The 21,024-nt window shown below is 42.7% G+C and overlaps 1 protein-coding gene and 1 long non-coding RNA gene across 4 annotated transcripts in view; one reads left to right on the top strand and one right to left on the bottom strand.

The window, feature by feature from the left end:
* The window catches only part of coro2ba (coronin, actin binding protein, 2Ba), a 33,085-nt gene extending 29,914 nt beyond the window's left edge, over positions 1 to 3,171 (bottom strand). The window contains exon 1 of one of the 3 annotated variants that reach the window (XM_027001772.2): positions 2,938 to 3,171. In XM_027001772.2, the coding sequence (XP_026857573.1) occupies positions 2,938 to 2,952 (15 nt within the window). In that variant the 5' untranslated portion in view covers positions 2,953 to 3,171. Of the gene's footprint in view, positions 1 to 1,504; positions 1,603 to 2,937 lie in introns of those variants that run through there. The other 2 variants (XM_027001768.2, XM_027001771.2) reach the window with 2 other exon arrangements.
* Positions 601 to 16,046, top strand: LOC113572326. Its single transcript, XR_003410096.2, has 4 exons — positions 601 to 737; positions 14,503 to 14,686; positions 15,012 to 15,136; positions 16,020 to 16,046. It is a non-coding gene; the product is annotated as an uncharacterized LOC113572326 (long non-coding RNA).
* Positions 16,047 to 21,024: the final 4,978 nt, after the last annotated feature.

Genomic DNA, 21,024 nt, shown 5'->3' with positions numbered 1-21,024 from the left:
CTCTCCTTAATATCTTAACATCACTTAAAATAAAGAACAGCATGGAGCTCGCCTTACGGAATCTGTTTCTGCAGAAAATATTTCAGTTACACAACCTTCATCAACATTTAATACAATATACACAGCACACATCCTGCTTTACCTGGTGCTATACCTGTTTGTTTGTTTTTTAATGTTATAATAATTAGTTGTTGCTGACTTTTGCATCCGAGGCCTGTTTGTGCTACTGCTGAGGTTTCTTGTCAGTGACACGTGCTGTCAGTGTGGCTTAGCGCTAGAAGACCTGACCGTGTGGAGGTAGGAAACAGACCTCAGGTGTACATCTCTACAGTTCTCCAAATCCCTCAACCTCCATCGCTCACACTAACGCCCCCCCCCTCTCTCTTCTTCCTTTCTTCTCTTTCCCACAGGAATCTGAATCATCTGAAAAGCTGCAGGATTCACCTCTCAGATATAGGCAGACATATATGGCTGTTGTCCACTCTCAGGAACCTCTTATTTTTGGACTTTATTTGTCACAGAATTGCAGTAAAAGTCCTAATGAGCATTTTATCAGTAATAACCCTAATAATGCAAAGTCAATGTAATGTAATTGTAATTTTATAGTTAATTAACCCCTTGAACAGTCTGTGCAGTAAGCTAAGATGTTACAGGCGCTTCCTCTCGTCTCTCTGACCCACCCAGGTTCTTGACGCTGGTGTTGGGAAGATCGGGACAGCAGGGCAAAACAACACCTGGTAGGGAGCTGCTCCTTTTTCTCACAGCTGTGGATGAATGGTTTAAAGGTGGTCTGAGAGCGAGGGGGACTCACCCCACCCCTTACACACGCTTGTGTGTGTAACTGAGATGCCCTCATGCTGAGTCTTTGAATAAACTTTATTTTTCATTTTTCCTCACTTTTCACGTTATCTTCTATTCCCTGCTCTAGAGCGATTACTCACTCAATACTCCTCAGAATAAGTGTTGGGGTGTCCAAAACCCCATATTTTAGATTTCTCTGAAAACTATTCTATGGTCCCAGACCATTAACAGGTTTGGAGATTATTTTAATTCAGACAGGAAGATTTTCACGGCACAGGGTTCAAGCATGGCTTGAATAATTGTTCAACTGTACAGAGTTAAGGAGAAGGTGAGGATCAAGCAAGCAACACTGATTCACATAAGACCGAGAGACAGATATGTGCTGTTCCACAGATGACTGTCTGAGCCACCAACTGCTTTGCCTGCAGTGCTGTGAGTGAATATCCTGTCTCTGTCTGTCCTCACACACACACACACACACAAACACCCACACTCACGCACACACATTCAGGCCAGGAGGCTACAAGAATTTACAGTGCAGGGTTAGTTTGTGCATCACTATGGATTCCTTGACTCGACTTTACAGAGTGAACATATTTAGAGGCAGTGGTAAGCCTCGCACAGGGTATTTATCTGTGTGTCCATCACTTCATATGTACAGTAACAGTCTTTAGATATCACTTTGCAATGTCAGCCAGCCTACCTCCGTGTGTGTATTTGTTGACTGTCCTTTCAGCTGTGTCTGCATGCGCACACACAGACACTCAAGGTCATAGCATTCTCTAGCTCTTCACAGTCTCACTGTCCTCTGTCACCACTGCAGAGAAGTACAATGACACCCACACATTCATACAAACATGTATGCACACACATGCATGGACACACACGTACAGCGCTGTAGATAATATAATGTGCTCTGTGATCAATATCCTGCTGGCATATGGCCGCATAACTTGCAAGGCTTACAATAATGAAACACGTAAGTATGTAAATAAGCATGTGCACACACAAACACACACACACACACACACACACACACACGCACGCACACGTGCACACACGTGCACACACGTGCACACACACACACACACACACACACACACACACACACACACTATATGGCTATATTTCCAGGATAAGAGACAGCTCCCCCTTAAAACATTCACAATCCACAATTTGAAATTATCTCCACTGCAAAAATACTATTACAAAACCCTTCACAAAAGGTATTCTTTCTCTATTTTGCATACTACACATGTTGTACCTGTGTTTGTAAGGGCATATGTGAATATTATGGTGTTCTAATTTGGCCATTTCAGTTTTACTTCACAGACTCCATAGAACAACAAAACATAAACGCACGCACGCACACACACAAAACCTCAACCTCAGACACTCTCATGCATGCTCCAAAAGAGATAAAAACAGTTCCAGGTGCTTGCATTCAGCAAATCTTTATCATCCTTACCACATATGCACCTCTAATGCACCCTGCATCCTCTAGGCATCTTCCCTCTATTTTGAGCACACACACTCTCACACACACATTCAAACACTAGAAATGAGAAAATTTAACTCAGATTTAAAGACCATTTTACATCCTGCCTGATTGCAGGACAGTGCTGGATTAAGCACTTCTGCCATAATCAGCTCAAGGTCCAGACACACAATCCGACTAGACATTGACACGTGAATGGTTGACTCAACCAAGCCTGGTGTAGACACAGTGCGTTACTGCAGAACTCTGACAGGCAAGGTAAGCTGCACACAGGCACAGTTAATCGCGTGCACACACACACACACACACACACACACACTCCACCTGCAAAGTTTCCTAGTCCTGCATGGCACATGGGCGTGGTGGGCTCCACCTGCAGGGAGATGTGGGGGTCTCCCTACAGCAGCAGTTCCTGCCATGCTGCCTCGAGCTCTGCACCACATACACACACACACACACACACACACACACACACACACACACACACACACACACACACACACACACACACACACACACACCCATGCGGAGGAGCCGGCACGGAGACGCGTCTGTGTCCAGCGGGGACGGCCCACTGCGGCGTAGCCTGGCCGGTGTGTGTTCGTAACCTCATCCCTGCCCCTCCGCGGTACACTTACCTTTGTGACAGTCATGCAGAAAGCGGACGAGAGGAGCCGGCTTCTGTCCCTGAAATGCGCAGAGAGAGAGAGAGAGAGAGAGAGAGAGAGAGAGACAGAAACAGAAAGCCTGTTTGTGTGTGTGCGTGTGTGTGTGTGCGAGCACGTCGATATGCAGCCTCCTCAGCGGCAGCGTGAGGGAGAGGAGGGGAGCGATCCGCGTGGGGGTGTCGGAGGAAGCGGGAGGGAGGGCTCAGCCAGGGTGTCGCTGTGAAAGCGTCAGCCTATCAGAGCTGCACCTTCAGCCAAGCACTGCAGTGGAGGACACCCAGCGTGCAGGACTGCTACTACGGGAAACCACTCCTACTGGCTCTCGCTCTCATTCTCTCACTCACACTCTCTCTCTCTCGGTATTTCTGTCTTTTCGCCTGTCTCCACCCTCTCATATAGTGTCAGTGAGATTAATGTGCACCATTAGTGTCATCTTTTGCAGGAACATGGGTCTACATTGCTTTTTCATTAGAAGCAGAATCATTTTTGCTTTGAGATTAAATAGCAGTGTGGTCTGACCCTCGTCTTGAAATGACAGTCAACAGGATTTTCCCTTGACCCCAAAGATCCCCAGAACATTACAAAATAAAAATATGAATGTGGCAAGATGTTCAATTGAGATTTTACTGTATAAGAGAATCATCAGAAATACTGTAGCGTATCTATTACAATGAGTATGTCAACTCCAAAAACAATAGTTTCTAAATGGTCAGTCCTGTTTGCTCTGTGAAAGAGTGCCACCTAGTGATCAAACTGAATAATGCAGGCTCAGACAGAAAGTGGTCTGTCACCACAAAAGAACACAAAGGAACATTACATTTAAAGCATTCCACAGACACTCTTATCCAGAGAGACTTGCAGATATTCATCAGTACATGTGTGGAACCTTAGACCTTGCTATTTCCTGCATCTTACAGGAGCATGTTATGGAATGACCATACCTAAATGTACCAGGAGTATAAAAACTCATACACTTTTATTAAATTGCTATGGTCTATTACAGTTCTCAGCCACTTTAGAAAAACCTTCTTTGTACCTACATGACTGAATGGACTTTTTTTTTTCTTAACATGCTCGATTCTTTACACAGCGTTGACACCTACCTAGTAGTGACATGGTTGTGGGTGTTGAGAAGGTTCAAGTTTGAGGGTCACAAACAATGTCCACTCCACAGTGCTCAGCCAAAAGAAGCTCAGCACTGAGTCCACAGCTGTGGTTAACACAAACATGGCACAGTAACGCGTGGGGTGTAGACAGATACCGACTACATACAAGGGGTTTCTGATAAAGTATTGTGTGTAAGTTGCCGTGAGCATATTGCCCATTGGTTTATTCCATATGGATACAGCTGTTGATCTCTTCTCACATAAGACCATAAATTAGTAACATTATCCTTGAAATGGTCATGACCTTGGAAAGTAAATGAAGCAAATGATCCACTTACAAAACTAGGACCAGGGAGCTGCTTGTTGGTTGCACTTCTCTCTTGCCAAACCAAATCAGTAGTTCCCCTTCTCTGTGTGGTTCTCTAGTACACAGAGGGCTTTTAAAATTTCAGTTACTGAAATCCTCAGAAATTACTAAAATCAGACTGGACCCCTCCCAGAAACACACACCTCTGTCGTTAAGTGTTTAAACATTAGAACTTATAAATTATAGCAAGGAGATTAAGCATTACTTTTAGAGAGAAACAGAAGAGTACGACTATGCGCTCTTAAAACCATTTATTAATATAAAAGAAAATTTGTAAATAAATAACGTTGGTACGACAATCTGTCTGTGGGGAAAAATAGACTTTGATAAGGGCCTGCATAACTCAGTAAGGCAAACTGGAACTAAAAGCATAAGCAGTTTAACTGGGCATAAGGACAACAAGGTTTGAAACTGATGAACGTAGCTTAATATCTGAAGAAGCTAAAAAGCAAACTTAATTTAATTCTCAGGCATTTGAATAGTTGAACACATTATGTCTGTGAATGCTGTATTCCCCCATATGTCTGCATGTGTCTCACAGAGAGGTTCGGAAAGGTCTATTTACTGCAGCTCACACATAGCACTTTGGTCAACAATGTATTTTTACGCATGCTGTATAAATAAATTGACATTAATTATTTGTATCTTGTCCACTAATTATAAATAACAATCTCCCCAGATAGCAATTTGGTGTCACTGAAGCAATTAAAGTCTATAGGGGAGTTGAAAGATTGGCCACTGCGCCAAAACCTGAGGGTTGAAGCGCATCTTAAATGAACATAGACCAACAACTTGTTAAGGTTTGATAAGTGTTTCTTTAAAATTGTATAAGAAATATCTATAGGTTTTGAAAGAAAATTAATGTCAGGGTTCTTGAACAGAGACGAATGCAGTTAAACATTATCAGTTTAATAGGGGAAATCCGAGACGCAGTCGTAAACAGACTGAGGTAAATCCTATAGAGGCACAGGGCAAACAAATCCAAAAGAACAATAATCCACGGCTCAGAAACGTAACGCAGGCAAACGAGACTTCACAAAGACGCAGAGAAACAAGAGGGTTTATTTAAGGAAACATAATGGAGAAGGAGACACAGGTGCAGCTAATAATCAGGAGGCTGGGGATGCAGTCCATTGTAGATGGTGTTCTAGCTGAAGACGTGACAGGAACACCCCCCCCACCCCGAGAGTCCGAGTCTGCCGTCTTGGCTGAACTGCCGCGAGGACGTCCTCTGGGACGAGGATCAGGTCTGTCAGGATGCAAGCGATGGAAATCCAGTAGCAGTGATGGATCTAGTAAGTCTCTCCTGGGAACCCAGTACATCTCCTTTGGTCTGTAGCCTTGGCAACGATTGTACTGTATCTAGTTTCCGCTGTGCCATAAATCTAATATTTCCTTAATGAAATAAGCCGGGGAGCTGTCGATCTCCAGGTGGTGGAGGAGTGTTCTTGGATATCGGAGCAATTAAAGGTCCTGCAAAACATGGCATCAGCAGCGAAACGTGAAAAGATGGTGATATACAGTAAGAACTCGGTAGCTGCAGATGGTAAGTATCATTTATTTTCTTGTCTATCAGAAATGGACCAAGGTACTGTGGCTTCAACTTGCTGAACCCTTTAATGTGTAGGTCTCGAGAGGATAGCCATACTCAGTCACTAGGTGAGTAATTTGGCACTGGAGCACTCCTACGTTCTGCATGGTGCTGGTAGCATCTAATGGCCGTGTGGATTCTCTCATGAGTATTCTCCCAAACCTGTTCACTCCTCATCTATTCGCTTACCCCGGGAGATGCTGAAAGTTCTGGATACCAAGGCACAAAGGGTGGCTGGTAACCTAGGATACACTGAAAAGGAGTGAGTCCCATAGTTGAATGGACTATGGAATTTTGTGCCATCTCCTGTTGCAACAATATAATCTTCCCCAGTTCTTGATTGACTTGCACCATCTATCTGTTGCTTTGTGGATGATAACCTAAGGTGAAACTAATTTTGATTCCCAGTTTTTCCAGGAAAGCCTGCCATACTTGTGATGTAAATTGAGGTCCTCTGTCCATTACAATGTCTTCTGGTATCCCATAATTCCAAAACACCTCCAAGAACATTGTTTCTGCAGTCTCAAATGCAGTGGGAAGAAACGGTAATGGTACAAATTTCACAGCCTTAGAGAAACGATGGACAATAGTAATTAAAGTAGTCTGTCCTTCCGACATAGGTAGGTCAGTAATGAAATCTACTGCTATGTGGGACCATGGTCTTTCAGGTATTGTAAGAGATATTATCTTACTGACTAGTAATGTACAAAGTGATCTGGACTAGGCACATTCTAAACAGGAGGCTGTGTGTTTATGCTATGCATTCATCCTCATTTATCGTCTCCCACCAATACTGCTGCGAGAGCAGCTGTTGGGCCTTTACTTCTCTGGGGTGGCCAGGCATAAACCACGAATGAACCCAAGTGATCAATCTCCCAGAACGCGAGCAGCACCAAGATTTTCAAGACTAGATTGTGGAACTGAAGCATCATTCAGCTCACGTCTGTGTTCCTTGACAAAGTCCCATTGTACAGTGCCTATAGTGACCTAATTTGGAAGGATGGGTCAGGGATGCATTCAGAGTTACACCCGGCTTGGTGGGGTATGAGACGTTTCACTTGCTTAATGTACTCTAAATTCATGTGGTCTGTGAATACTCAAGCCAACGATGCCATTCTTCCTGAGCCAACTTGAACGCCAAGAGTTCCCTGTTCCCCATATCATAGTCTCTCTCTACTGGGCAGAAATAAGCAATGGGATGGAGCTTAGGAGGTTTACCGCTTCTCTGGGAAAGAACAGTCCCAGTTCCCACCTCTGATGCATCAACCTCCACCACAATCGGTTCTGAAGGATCTGGATGGCTTAAAACAGGAGTTTCAGTAAACGCCTTATTCAGTGCTTAAAAAGCTTGGTCTGCTCTAGGGTTCCAGTGCAGCTGTTTGGGTTTTCCCTTCAACAAGGACATGAGAGGCAATGCTATTGCACTGAAGATGCGTATAAATCTTTTGTAAAAATTTGCAAACCTCAAAAACCACAATAAATCCTTCAGGGTCTGGGGCACTTTGGAGTTCACCATAGCATCTACTTTCTTCTCTTCCATATTAACTGCCAAGTCCCTGATGACATATCCCAAAAATGTCATCCTCTGCAGATGGACAGCACATTTTTCACCTTTGACATACAAGTTATTCTCAAGGAGTCTTTGGATTACTTTCCTCACATGGGAAGCATGTTCCCAAAGTGTAGAGACGTAGACTAAAATGTCATCAATGTATACTACTACAAATTTTCTGATCATGTCCCCGAGTACATCATTAATTAAGGACTGGAATATGGACAGGGCATTGGCAAGGCCATAAGGCATAACCAGATATCCATAGTGTCCAGAATTGGTGATGAAAGCTGTTTTCCACTCATCTCCCTCTCTTATTCTGATCAAGTTGTACACGCGTCTTAACTCTAGTTTAGTAAAGTATTGGACTCCTCTCATCTGCTCCAGTGCAGAAGGAACTAGGGCTAAAGGGTAAGGATATTTGATGGTGATCTCATTTAGGCCTCCATAATCGATGCAAGGGCGCAGACCTCCGACCTTCTTGGAGATAAGGAAAGATCCAGCAGCAGTGGAGATTTTGAAGGATAAATGTACCCTTGTGCTAAAGGGATATGGGCGTACTCGGGTGGTGTGCCTCCCTCCCCTAAATCGATAGTGCAGTCGTATGGGCGATGTGAAGGTAAGTCAGCAGCCTTCCCCTTGCTAATAACCTCTGCAAGGTCTCGGTCTTCTTCCAGTATAACAAACCCCTCGATGGTTTCAGGGCTTTCGACTGATGTGGAGGTAATGACTGCTTTAGACAGGATAAGAAAATTGTTCTTACAAAAGGCAGACCAAGAAATGATGTTGGGTTTCTCCCAAGAAGTCACCAAGTTGTGAACATGGAGACAAGTACGACCCAAAACCATGGAATAGTTTGCCTTAGGGACGATAAGCATGGATATAGTTTCTTGATGAATAGCACTGCAGTGAAGTGTGATGAGGACTGTACGATGAGTTCTATAACCAGATCCAGTGGGACTACCATCAAGAGAGCGGCTGTTTGTATATACAATCTCCTTACGAGCTCCTCTGATATAAAATTCCCAGTAGCTCCAGAGTCAGTAATAGCTGAAACAAAAACGATATAATACTTTAGGAGGAATTCAGTCTCCATCACCAGTGGTCTCAGATTGTGAATGAAGCATGTCCCACTTATCTCCTTGTCATGCAAGGTTTCCTCAGCACGTATACTTTGAGAGTTAGTTTGGCTTTGGTTAGGAGGGGAAGGAAAACAGAATGTACCCTGACTCTCTACAACACACACACACAACCCAAGTCTGTAGCGGCGTCTTCTTTCCAATGGGTTGAGACGAAGGTGGTCAATTTCCTACATTTCGGACGCTGTAGAGGCATGTTGCTTGGACTGTCTCTGTCTCTTGCCTCATCCTCTCTCTCTTAATAGGTGATCCAAATGAACAGAAACCTTGACGATATCTTCAAGAAATTTGGACTCATCACGAAAGGCTAATTTCTTAACTAGTTCAGTATTGAGTTCTTGTGTATACGCAGTGGTCAAAGCTGCCTCGTTCCAGCCAACGTGTAGAATTCCAGGGCATGTTTTGCTGCAGAATGAGAACCTTGCCGTAGGGTGAACAAAACCTCTGCCTTCTAAAGCGCTGCTTTCTAAAAGCTGGTCAAACAGAGCCCAAACAGGTGTGCGAAGAGGTTATAGTCTCTTGTGATTTCTCCGCCTTCACTCCACACCGCGTTAGTCTAATCTAGCGCTTTTCCATGCAACAAGGAGATAATGAGGGAAATGCAGACAGAATCTGTACAAAGAGGCGGATGTGCAAACTACAATTAATGTTCAGGAAGGAATCGCTTACAACCAGCCAGATCTCCTTTATAGTTATTAGGAAAGGCAAGACAAAAAGGAAAACTGCTACTAGCGGACGGAGGGATAGTGCTAATGCTCTCACCTCGCTGGTAATTAGTGTAGCCAGGGGATGTGTCAAGTCCGTGACTGATGGCACTAACACAGTGAGTTGTTGCACTTATCTCGTGAGTTCTTCCACCATATTGCCCAGAGACTTGAGAAGTAGTCGACCTTGCGCTGCCAAGGCATCTGATAGCAGACTTTGTACTTGCTAACTGCATAGAAGGCAAGGTCTTCTGTCAGGGTTCTTGAACAGAGACAGAATCAAATGCAGTTAAACGTTATCAGTTTAATAGGGGAAATCCGAGACGCAGTCGTAAACAGACTGAGGTAAATCCTATAGAGGCACATGGCAAACAAATCCAAAAGAAAACAAGCAAGAGACTAATCCAAAAACAGACAATGTCAAATAATCCAGAATAGCAAAGAACAATAATCCACGGCTCAGAAACATAACACAGGCAAACGAGACTTCGTAAAGACGCAAAGAAACAAGAGGGTTTATTTAAGGAAACATAAGGAAGAAGGAGACACAGGTGCAGCTAATAATCAGGAGGCTGGTAACGCACAAGAGCCTTATGGGAAACGTAGTCTGCGGTAGACAGTTTTCTTACTGAAGGTGTGACAATTAATAGGAAGAACAAATGACCAACAAAAAATATGTACCAGTGAAATACTGATCTAATGAGCAGCAGCAGATGGTTATATGAAGGTTACAACTGTTTTGTTTGTGATGCAACAGTGAGGTCTTGCTGTCCATTACATTTTAGAAACACACACACACACGCACACACACAAAACTGACTGATGATGTCATCTGATCGCCTTCCTTGCGAATACTGCTTTTGTAGAGTTCTTGTTTTTGTCTACATCTTTTCCAAACTTTCTCAAGGCAGTTTTGAACATTGCTTATGCTTGAATCATTCCACTTTCTTTTTTCAGTTTTTCAGTTTCTTCTTGCTCCTTGACAAAATGGTAAATGTGATAACCAACTCTTCCCCTGCAAATATCAAACCTTGTGATTGTTCTGTACTCTCCAGTAGATTTAGAAGTGTCAGCAGAACATCCACACTTTTTTTGATACATTTGAATGTCCACACTTTTAGTAGGCAGCCATGACTTCAATATGGCTGAAGCAGGTGGAAGGGTACAGCCAACGCAGAGCACATGTGAGTACTGTGTGAGTATTGTGTGAGTACTAAACAAAACATTACACTCATAGTACTGCACATTACTGCACATGGTACTGCACATCTATAAAATTGTCGTAGAAAGCTATGATATTGTAGTGCCTCACAGAGTGTCTGTAAATTAGAATACATAGAAGCTGGTTTCAACAAAGTTGTCAGCAGGGTGATTAAATGAACTGTGTCTGTTCAGTGTCTGATATCATTGGTTACAGAGGCACGGTGGATGTGTCAGGGCTGTGTGAGGGTGCTATAAGAATGTGTGCTGCAATTTCAGAGAATGGTATCATTTGCTATATTCCTGACCACCGGCCCCTACAGACTGTGAGTTCCTGGGGTGCTGTACCATGTTCCCCTACCTGAGAGGGACAGGTGAGTCATATGACTTGACCTGTCAGACTATGAGGTCATTTGAGACAATCGCAGGGTGCATCATTCCAGGCTTATAAGAAAATAGCTTGTTACCCAATAGAAAACATTTCCTTGGCTAGTAGTATATAACATTTCTTTGGCATTTCCTTGGCATAGTAATGGTCACAGGTCAATAAAAGCCTGCGAGTTATAGCTAAGCAGTGTAGCAGTGAAATATGTTTACCACTAGAGGGTAGTGTAAATCAAGACCTTCAATGTGGCCTTATTTTGTCATTACAATGTACTTGACTTGATACTAGGTTTATATGAACTGGTGCTTCCTATCTAAAATGGTACAGATATAGTACTTATATTTCTGTTAATGTTTTACAGATAATCAAAAATAATAGTAGTAAAAGAAAAATCGATCATTTCTATCTTTGATAACATGGTTTTCAGATCACCATAAACCTGTGAAGATGGTCATATTGTCCAGTCTCTGAAGCATCAGATCAGAATTCAGTTTGTGTCCTTTCCCTCTATATCTATCAGACAAATGCACACTGTGTGTGTGTGTGTGTGTGTGTGTGTGTGTGTGTGTGTGTGTGTGTGTGTGTCTGTGTGTGTGTGTGTGTGTGTGTGTGTGACAGTGGGAGAAGGGATTGGGATTATTCAGCAGAAGTGAGAAACTACACATAAAGTACTGCTAATCCAGTTCTGCGTTATATCTGAATGCTTACCCCAAAAGTGGGGTAAACACACAAGAGGAGAGTGGACTAAGAGACAGAAAAGGGAGTGAATCGTTCATTATTAATGTTGATTGAGGCATTCAGTGCAATTTGATAGCCATCTGGCAGCTAAGCAATATGAATCAGCCTTAAAATAACCTGATTGCACAAAAGATATTAGCTGCTTAAGGAGGCAGTTGTGTTTAAGATTTCAGTTTACCATAGTGTTCTATATGGTTTCATTTTAGCTTCTTCTTTATGGAGTTCCATGTACGCAGTTTCCATTTTTTAACTATATTTACGCACCCCCCCCCCCCCCGCCCAAACACGCGCACACACACACACACACACACACACACACACACACACGCACGCACACATGGCCTTGTGGACATTTTCATCTCTGATTCATTTGTGATTCAGAAACTTCAAATGTTTTCTCCACTCCACATCATTTCTTGCTCAGGGCTGGCATCAGCTGTGTCACTGTGAAAATCCACACTGAATGTGGCTGTCAGATTTAACAGTACAAATGGAATCACTGCAAATGCAAGCCTATGACAAACATTACCTCTGAGGATATACCAAGTGTAATTTCCAAAGTGATTCACCACCAAAATGAAAGGGTTTATTTAAGCCTTAGGCAGACTTTGATTGAACCACTTATATGTAAACATTGTCACACCATAAAATGTCATTTTACTTCATTGTTGAGATTAGTCCTATGCTCTGTGGAAAATGATTGCCTGCTTTCATTCAGTTGGGTAATAACAGCAAGTAAACCATTACACAAAAATAAAACCATGAAAGTTATTCACAGACAACAGTTATTAAAATTCGGCAAGGTGGCCTCACAGCAAACCTTTGTGTAAACTTAGATTTTACAGATTTATTCATCTGCTAATGCACAATGAGTTTTCGTGTTTTTTGAGCATGATAAATTTCATTGGCATCGCGTCTGAAATACTCCCACATATATTTGCTTTTCATGTGTGTTTCATTAGTCTAAAGAGTTTTACACTGCGTTGTACGGGGTGTAAAACGTGAACGGATGAGGGAAACAGCCTGTAAAGGACAGCATATCTCTTCTGCCAAACAGCACCACTCCTATTGTTTCTTTTTACTTCTCTGTTTTCCATAGAACCAGGGTGTTGATCTCTGTTTCCATAGTCCCAGGCCTCATCCTTTATAGACCCACATGGAGAGGAACAGATGGCTAAATGTGACCTGGGAAGAGGGAGTAAAACAGAGGCAAAGAGGAGAGAAAAAGCGGAAGAAAAAGAGAAAGAGAGAGAGAGAAAGATGAGCATGAGAGTAGAGGCAGGAGCGGTTGCAAGGGCTGCAAGGTCGTCTTCCATACGACTAACAGCAGCACTCGGCTCCACCATCTGTAATCAAACATTAATGAAGATTCACCCTGACTGTGTGGCTCCATAATCAAACACGCGTTCCCTGGCTGGTGTGCTCTCACGTGCTTGCTCTCATGTGTTTGTTCACTCTATTCCTACTCTGTATACAATAGATGCCCTTTATCTCTCTCTCTCTCTCTCTCTCTCTCTCTCTCCCTCTCTCTCTCATCATCTTTTTTTCCTCCACTTTGTTACTCAGGCTAGTGTTTCTCTCACGAGATTCCCATTTGCCTGCGCTTGCACACAACATTAAAAAGACATTCTGCATGTACTTCAGATTTGCATGCACGGTGGCACTAGGAAAAACCACATTGTCATTCCATTGTCCTCCGCTGAGGACTCTGTCCATTACCCTGGATTATCTCCAGCAGCGGGTGCTCGCAGTCACTTGACCCACCGTACAACCTTGGCGCACCACTAATCAATACGGAAGCGTGAGCTGTTCAGTCTGAGCTCATGTTCCCTGCTTGAAAGTACAGGGTCACTCCCAAAGGCAGTGTGTGTGTGTGTGTGTGTGTGTGTGTGTGTGTGTGTGTGTGTGTGTGTGTGTGTGGGTGTGGGTGTGTGGGTGTGTGTGTGTGTGTGTGGGTGTGTGTGTGTGTGTGTGTGTGTGTGTGTGGGTGTGTACATATTCTTGTGTGTTTAGTATATCGTCACTGCTCTCTATCTGCCATTGTCCTCGATGCTGTCCCGTCTCCTGCTCATTCCAGTGTGCTGAGCCTCCAGATCGGTTCAGGAACTTTGCTACTAAGCAAAAGTGTACAAGTAAATAAGTAAATAAATAATAATACACTAAATAAAAGCAGCTTCCTCTAAACCAGCCTCACCAAGAGCCCAGCCAGGGTTTATCATCAATCACTGATAAAATATTGAGTTACTCTTAGACAGTGCCAGAAGAGCATGGGGCATAAACCCTCCATGACTGCCCTGTGTGTTTGGTAACTCCAAACTCTCTCTCTCTCTCTGCCTGTGGCCTGTCCTCCCCTGCCTGTAGCTAATCGCATTGCAACACAGCAGAGGAGCCCTAATTACATATTTACTGTCTGATGTGCCCAAGCTGGTGCCACTGGGAACTAAAGCAGACTGCCTGGTAACGTGAAGGTCTTAGAATGCCTGGAAATATGCCAGAGAGAAAGACATTTGTGGCCATTGTCAATGTGTTTTTAGTGGTTCACTCACACAGGTGCAATCCACGCAGTCAACATGGAGAATGTTGTGTGTTTTTTTGTTGGTTTTTAATAGGCACTTTTTTTTTAGTTCAGCAATTCAAATTTAAATGCCGTTCGACCCTCATTAATGTAGTAGCATAAGACCTATCTCACTTATGGTGTACCGGGGGGTGGGGGGGAGTAACTTCATCACAGAGCCTTCTTGCTTTCTCTCCAGCTCCTGCCAAGACTACAAACTACTCTACAAGGTAATAAATCGCCTGGCTCCTCTGCACGAGGGAAGCGAAAGATCCCCCCACGATGACTCACGGAGCGCTTGTGCGCCTTGCATCGCAGCTTTACTGCCTGGCCTGGCCAACCTCCAGTCTCTCGGAGCTTTACTACACAGCGCTATCATCATGGTGTGATTCACTTTTACAAGCAAACCCATTCATAACCACTCTAATATATTCCTCTTAGTGTCAGTCGCTGCACTATTCAGAATCGGCCCGACTGTAACGTATTATTCCAGGTGTTAAGCTAGTGTGCTCATTCCGGATAAGGGAGCGTAAATTTGAAAATATATACGAGTAAATATGCAGATGAGTGTGAAGCTTCCACTGCAAGCACCCCAAACACCCAACACTCCATCTGCACACTATTGCAGATTTGATGTTTTGGGGGCTTATTTGCATAATTTGTATTATTCCCACAGAATTTAAGAATGATTTGTTTTATATGCTTCAGTCGTAGAGAGTCCTCCACGTAGGAAGTCTCTCTCATGCTTCATGACAGCGCCACAGATCTTGGAGGGTGGAGACTGAGAACGTGCCGAGACGAGCACAAAGACGGCCTTGCTCTGTCTTTCTAAAGTAAGAGGCGTGCAGCACAGTTTCCGACAGGGAAAGCAGCAGAAGCCTGTGCTCTATTTAGGAAATGAGGATGAGAGACCTAAAAGCAGCCGGATTCGCTTTGTGCCAAGAGGCTGCAAAACACACGTGTTGGTTTATTTAGGAGCTATCCTTTGCAGCTGTCATCAGTTTTATTTGAATGTCATTAAAATACATCAAATCTTACAGATATCTTAAAAGAGATGCATTTGCAGAAGTGTGAGCAAATGTTCTGAAGAAGACTTTCAAATGCTGTGCATACGTGTGACAATGTATGGATTTGTAGGCTTTGGTTGTGGTTACTGCAAACACAACAGACTTATTAACCAGGTATGAAAGGATGATCAGACATTTCCAAACATTCATTTACAAGCTCATTAACAGAACAGGCAGAGAAATGTGGGAAAATTACACATGCACTTATGCATGTACCCACGGCATAACGAGCACACTTTCCCTTACCTGGCAGACACACGAATGTTTGTACCTCTGAGCAAGATCTTGGTGACACACCTTCTGCCTCTCACCTCTGTGTGTGTCTCCTGGGGAAGCAGAGGACTGCATTTGCATGCTTCAGATGAGCAGGGCGTGTTTCTCTTCTTAGCTCTCTTTGGCAGGAGCAGTGCAAAAGGAGACAGGCATGAGAGAGAGAGAGAGAGAGAGAGAGAGAGAGAGAGAGAGAGAGAGAGAGGAGGGGGGGTAGGAGGAGAGGAATGGTAGAGATCGAGATGGAGGTACGGGAAAGACTCCCCTATGCAATTTACTCACCCTGTTCTCTCTCTCTCTCTCTCTCTCTCTCTCTCTCTCTCTCTTCCTCTCTCTCGCTTCTCTCTCTGCCTCCCCCCCCCCCCCCCCCCCCCCCCAGCAACCCTGACTTAAACAAGTTGTCAGCCAGACACCAATGGAGGATTGGACATCTGCATAACATGCAATGGATACAAACATTCTCTCACCTTCAGCCATAAATACATAAACACGTACACATACACACACATCACTCCATCAGGAACACCACTTTTGTTCTCTCTGCCAATAAGTAAAATGCCACTGCATACGCCTTTGTTATGACTGTTCCTAAAAAAAACTTTGACATTGATTGTCCTCTCACTTTCTCCAACCGTGGCATACTGTTGACTCCTCCTTGTGAATGAATGAGTGAGTGAGAGAGAAAAGAAAGAAAAAGAGAGAAAGAGGGGGAAGTGGGTTTGTAAGTGCTGGTAAATATTTATAACAGGACTGCTGGTGCTCTCTGGCTCAGTGAGCCTCTGCTTAAGGTACATTAACAAATGCAGTAAGCAGTCCGCATGAATCTTTTATAAGCTCAGAGGCCCGAGAAAATGAAAGACAACAAAGGGTTGCAAAGTCCACACAGTAACTCCAAAATCAATCAGCTGTTAGTCGCCTTCTGTGCTCTCTGCAGGGCCCCCAGTCCAGAGTAGCCCGCTCACGTCGCCTCGCAAGAGTGCGTTTGACTGCAAAGAACATTCAGCGTTACTGGTGTTTAACGAGCACTAGGTGTAACGAGCGCCTGGCGTACACCAGAGTCGAGACCAGGCTGCACTCCTGCCTCCTCTTGTCTGAGACTCCAGGACACGAGATGTGGCCTGATTAGTAAAATCAGTATTGTTTTAAAAAGGAGGGAACAATGCGAGGACTTGCTGGCCCACGAGCAGCCAGATCAATCACTTCGATTCTGCTGGTCCAAGCCCGGATTCGGTTGTGCTGTTTGATGCTACACTCGCAGAAATTGGAAGCGTTGCCACTGCGCCGTATTTATACATCCTGTCCTGCACACAAAGGCAAACCAGCCCATTAATCAAAGTATCACTGGAAAGGTCGAGATGTTTCGGTGTAGAATACAGCACTCTAAATAATGTAGAATATCGATATGTATAATATATTACATTGTTCATTCAATGTTAACGTTTAGTGATTCAGTGCAAAAACTGTAAAAATGTTAGTCTGCCATTGTAGCTGAAATCATGACAGTGGGAAGTGTTATTTTCAGGTTTCACATAAGTTTACTCTCAGCCATCTTAATCCAGCATTAGGCCTCCTTCTGTCTTTCTCAGCTCAGTCACTTTATGCGTGGCGATGGATATTAGATATGGACAGCAGTGCATTAAAAAGGCGTCAAACTTCATTTTAGCAGCATGAAATTGAGAAACTGCAGCAGAATACAAATCAGAAGGAAGAAATGGACTTGGTCGTGAATGCGTTATCTCTCCCTGTCAGTCTCTGCAAATCAGTCAAACTACAAAGGACTGGAGAACACTGTATGCATTTTCTTCCCGTGGGCTTAGCCTGATGTATGCACACACACACACACACACACACACACACACACACACACCCACACACACACACATACAGGCATAAAGCAACTCAGACTCGGGGAGATAGCATCAGCCATCTCACAATGAGTGTTTCCAAACTACTTTACTCCTCTCTTGTAATTCTGCTGCAATGCATGGAGAGAGAGTTCAGCTGAAGGTGTCTCCAGGGACCACCACGGGGGACTGAACACACTGTTTTCTATATTCAGGCTACTTTTTAGCGGTCTACAATACAGTTTTTACATGTTTGTGGCCGAGTGAGAACCTAAGATTACGCTTTTCAGAAATACACCAATCGTTTAAAAAAACATGTTGGACAATTTAATTATATTAAAATCATGACAGTCATGAAAAAGGAACAGTACATGGCAGACATTTAGTGAGAGGACAGGAGTAAAATGATAGCAACTGACAGACCAGTTGCTGCTGAATAAAGCCAACGAGATTGCACATATTCCTATTATTTAAGGTTTTCTGTGAATTTTTAACAGTGATACCACATGGAACATATCCATGGTTCTAAAGATTGTATGTGTTCTTGGGCTGCAAATCTGGACAGGGATAAAAAGACTCCCCTTAATGAGGACACAATGCTTTCTAGTGCTGTCTCTGCAAGAGGAGTGTGAGGAGAGAACTGCCAGGATTTGTGATTAGATTCTGAGTCTCTTTTTCTTATTGTGTGGTTTTCTCCCTTTGGAACTTTTTCTCCCCACATGAGATGGTTGATTTTGAAAAAACAGGCCTCCGCACAGGAAAACACGTGTGGGCGCATAATCAGAGCTATTTTGTAACAGTTAGAACAGGCTGACACGTTTTGGCTGTAAAAACTGATGAGGGTCATTGGGTGGGTCATTGTTATCTTTATCCAAGAGACATGGGGTAATAGGGCACTGCATTGGTATTCCGTACATCAGTGCTGTCAAAATATTTAAATATTTAGCTCAGAATAGACTCCTCAGACTAAGCTAAAGCAGTGTGTCACAAACACACAAACACACACACACACACACACACACACACACACATTATATATATATATGCAAAGAATGATTGTTTTTCTTATACATTCTAGAGAAAAGACAGAAATGGCTACAGCAAGGATACATTGATAACATTTACTGACTGTTACATGCATATTTGAGGAGCTCCAACTGTTTACTTCTTCTTTCTCTAAAGTCAACCCAGCTCTGGAATGTTCATAGAATATAAGACATTCTGCCATGAGAATGATAATGTTGGATGTTTCAGTTAAGTCTGAAAATTCTAGTTTAAATACCTTAAGACTTAAACCTGTTTGAAGGCTTCCTATAAATGTAAATGTGTAAATAATTTCATAACTGTAGATTTCCTAAGGAAATCACAGATTATGACTTTGCACTGACATATAAACAATCTACTGTTAAGACAACAAGAATTCCTTTGGTACTCACTTATCATCCCTCAAATAAAACAGTAGTTAATATTATACTTAAACAGAGACCGTATCCCCTTTAAGGAACCTCCACTAATTTCTTACGCACAATACAAAAACATCAAAGACATGCTTGTCAAGAGTGAGATAAATGCAGTCCAATAAGAACTGTGGTACTGGCTCCTACTCTAGATGTGCTATATGTGCTACAATCGCCTAGCAGAACAGGATTAATTGTTATCACCCATTCCTCCTTATGCATTATTGCAGGAGTTGTCTACTGCATCTTGCAAGAGATACAATCAGCTTTACTTTAGGGAAACCAAGAGAAGGATTGCTGATTGCCGATTGTTTCTCTGAACATCTTCGGACAATCAGAATTAAGGATTTGTCATTTCTAGTGGCAAGTTGTTGCCATGGCAGCAATGAAAGTAGGGAACTTAAGGAAAAAAAAAAACTGATCTATACTCTTTGAACTTTAGAACCCCATGGAATTAATGTTATGATATCTACTGTTTTGTTTGGTTTCACCTCCTAGAATTTCAAAACAACTTTCCTTGCACATCTGATGAAGGACCTCTGTTGGAAAAATCCTGTTTCTCTGGTAATCTTGTGTACTACGCCACAATTTCTACTACCTCTACATCTTTTAGTACAATATACAGCAGTCAAATACATGTAAAGTAATAAAAATTCACTTTAGCACAAAAATAATTGATTTGATGACTGTGCTTACTAACTAAAAAGCAATGTTAGTTCTTTGCATACTCTTTTGTCAATACAAAACAAAATGTTTTAAAGTGCACTGGCTGCACTTTGATGGAACGCTAGAATAATCTGCCACGTTAGTGCCTGTGTTTTTCCCCTTTTCTGGAATTACACACTCAAATCTGCACCCTAAATTGAGAATTCTGTATTCTACAAAAACTGTCCTATAGCCTAACTAATTCCTGAATGCATCTTATTGGAAAAGTGCAATCAAATAGTTGCATGTCATGATTTAAGTTGTTTATTAATATGTTTAAATCAGGCTAAGCCATCTTAAATTGACAGTGGACTGTGCCCGGTCTTTGCCATCTAAATTAATCATCTATACTCAGCGTGTTTTCCTCAGATTCATTTGCCATCAGCTAATAAGTCTCTGAATAGACCTGCTGGCTGTGCATGAGCGCTGTTTTCATTATAGATGCAGATTCACTTTTGGATTACACCTGTTTGCAGATCGTGTTTTGACATTTTAAAATTAATAACATTTTATTTAATTACATGGCCTGTTGACTACTTTGCCAAGCAAGTTCATGCTAGACCTTGCCACCTCTAGACTGGACCTACGTCTGTTTGCAGAGACTACCTATACTGATATCACTATTGGAAACTCTGAGCTAAAATAAACTTACTCTCAATGTAAACTAAAGTTGTTCTCAAGACTGGCCCCTTAATGTCGTCCTCTTCAGTGGATGGGTATTATGAAGAGCATAATGCTTTCACCACTGGAGCTATAAGGTGTTCGTGGTTGTTAAGTACAGCTAGCAAACGGTATGACATATCGACTGACAGTATGATTCACGTAACCACATTGCACAGCTGATGAAGGAACACTGTCCGAAACGTTGTTCCTCTGGGAACGGTGTATTTTACTACAGTTTTAAAGTGGGGCAGTGGGGACCATTTATAGGACATAACCAACTGCAAACCTCGGGGCTTGGATAGACTTCTTACATTGATTGCACAATGCACAGTGCTACAGATAAACAACACATTTAAAAGTTGCAGCTATGGAGAACTGGTGTGAACGCAGTTTCCTAATTTTCTGTTATTTAAACTGTCTGACATGTAACGCACATGTCCCCGTGAGGCTAAAAAAATTACAAATGTATTATAAGCAAATCTGAGGGGTATGTAAAAGTCTACTTGAGTAAATTTTGCAAAAATGTTTACTAAACATTAAACTGAGCTTTGTATGGTTGTCCCTAGTGTCAATCTTGAAAGCCTGTCCAATCCTAGCACGGGTATATCTTGACGCCTGTAATTCCATTGGATAAACATTTTGCATTACGATTGGACGTTCTGATTTTTGTCTCGTTGCATCTCGCGATGTTTGGGAGAGTGTTCCCAGTGCTATA

Source organism: Electrophorus electricus, chromosome 21, assembly GCF_013358815.1.
Source record: "Electrophorus electricus isolate fEleEle1 chromosome 21, fEleEle1.pri, whole genome shotgun sequence".
NCBI lineage: Eukaryota > Metazoa > Chordata > Actinopteri > Gymnotiformes > Gymnotidae > Electrophorus > Electrophorus electricus.
The sequence above is the reverse complement of the archived record's forward strand: the minus strand, read 5'-3'. Positions and strand labels throughout refer to the sequence as shown.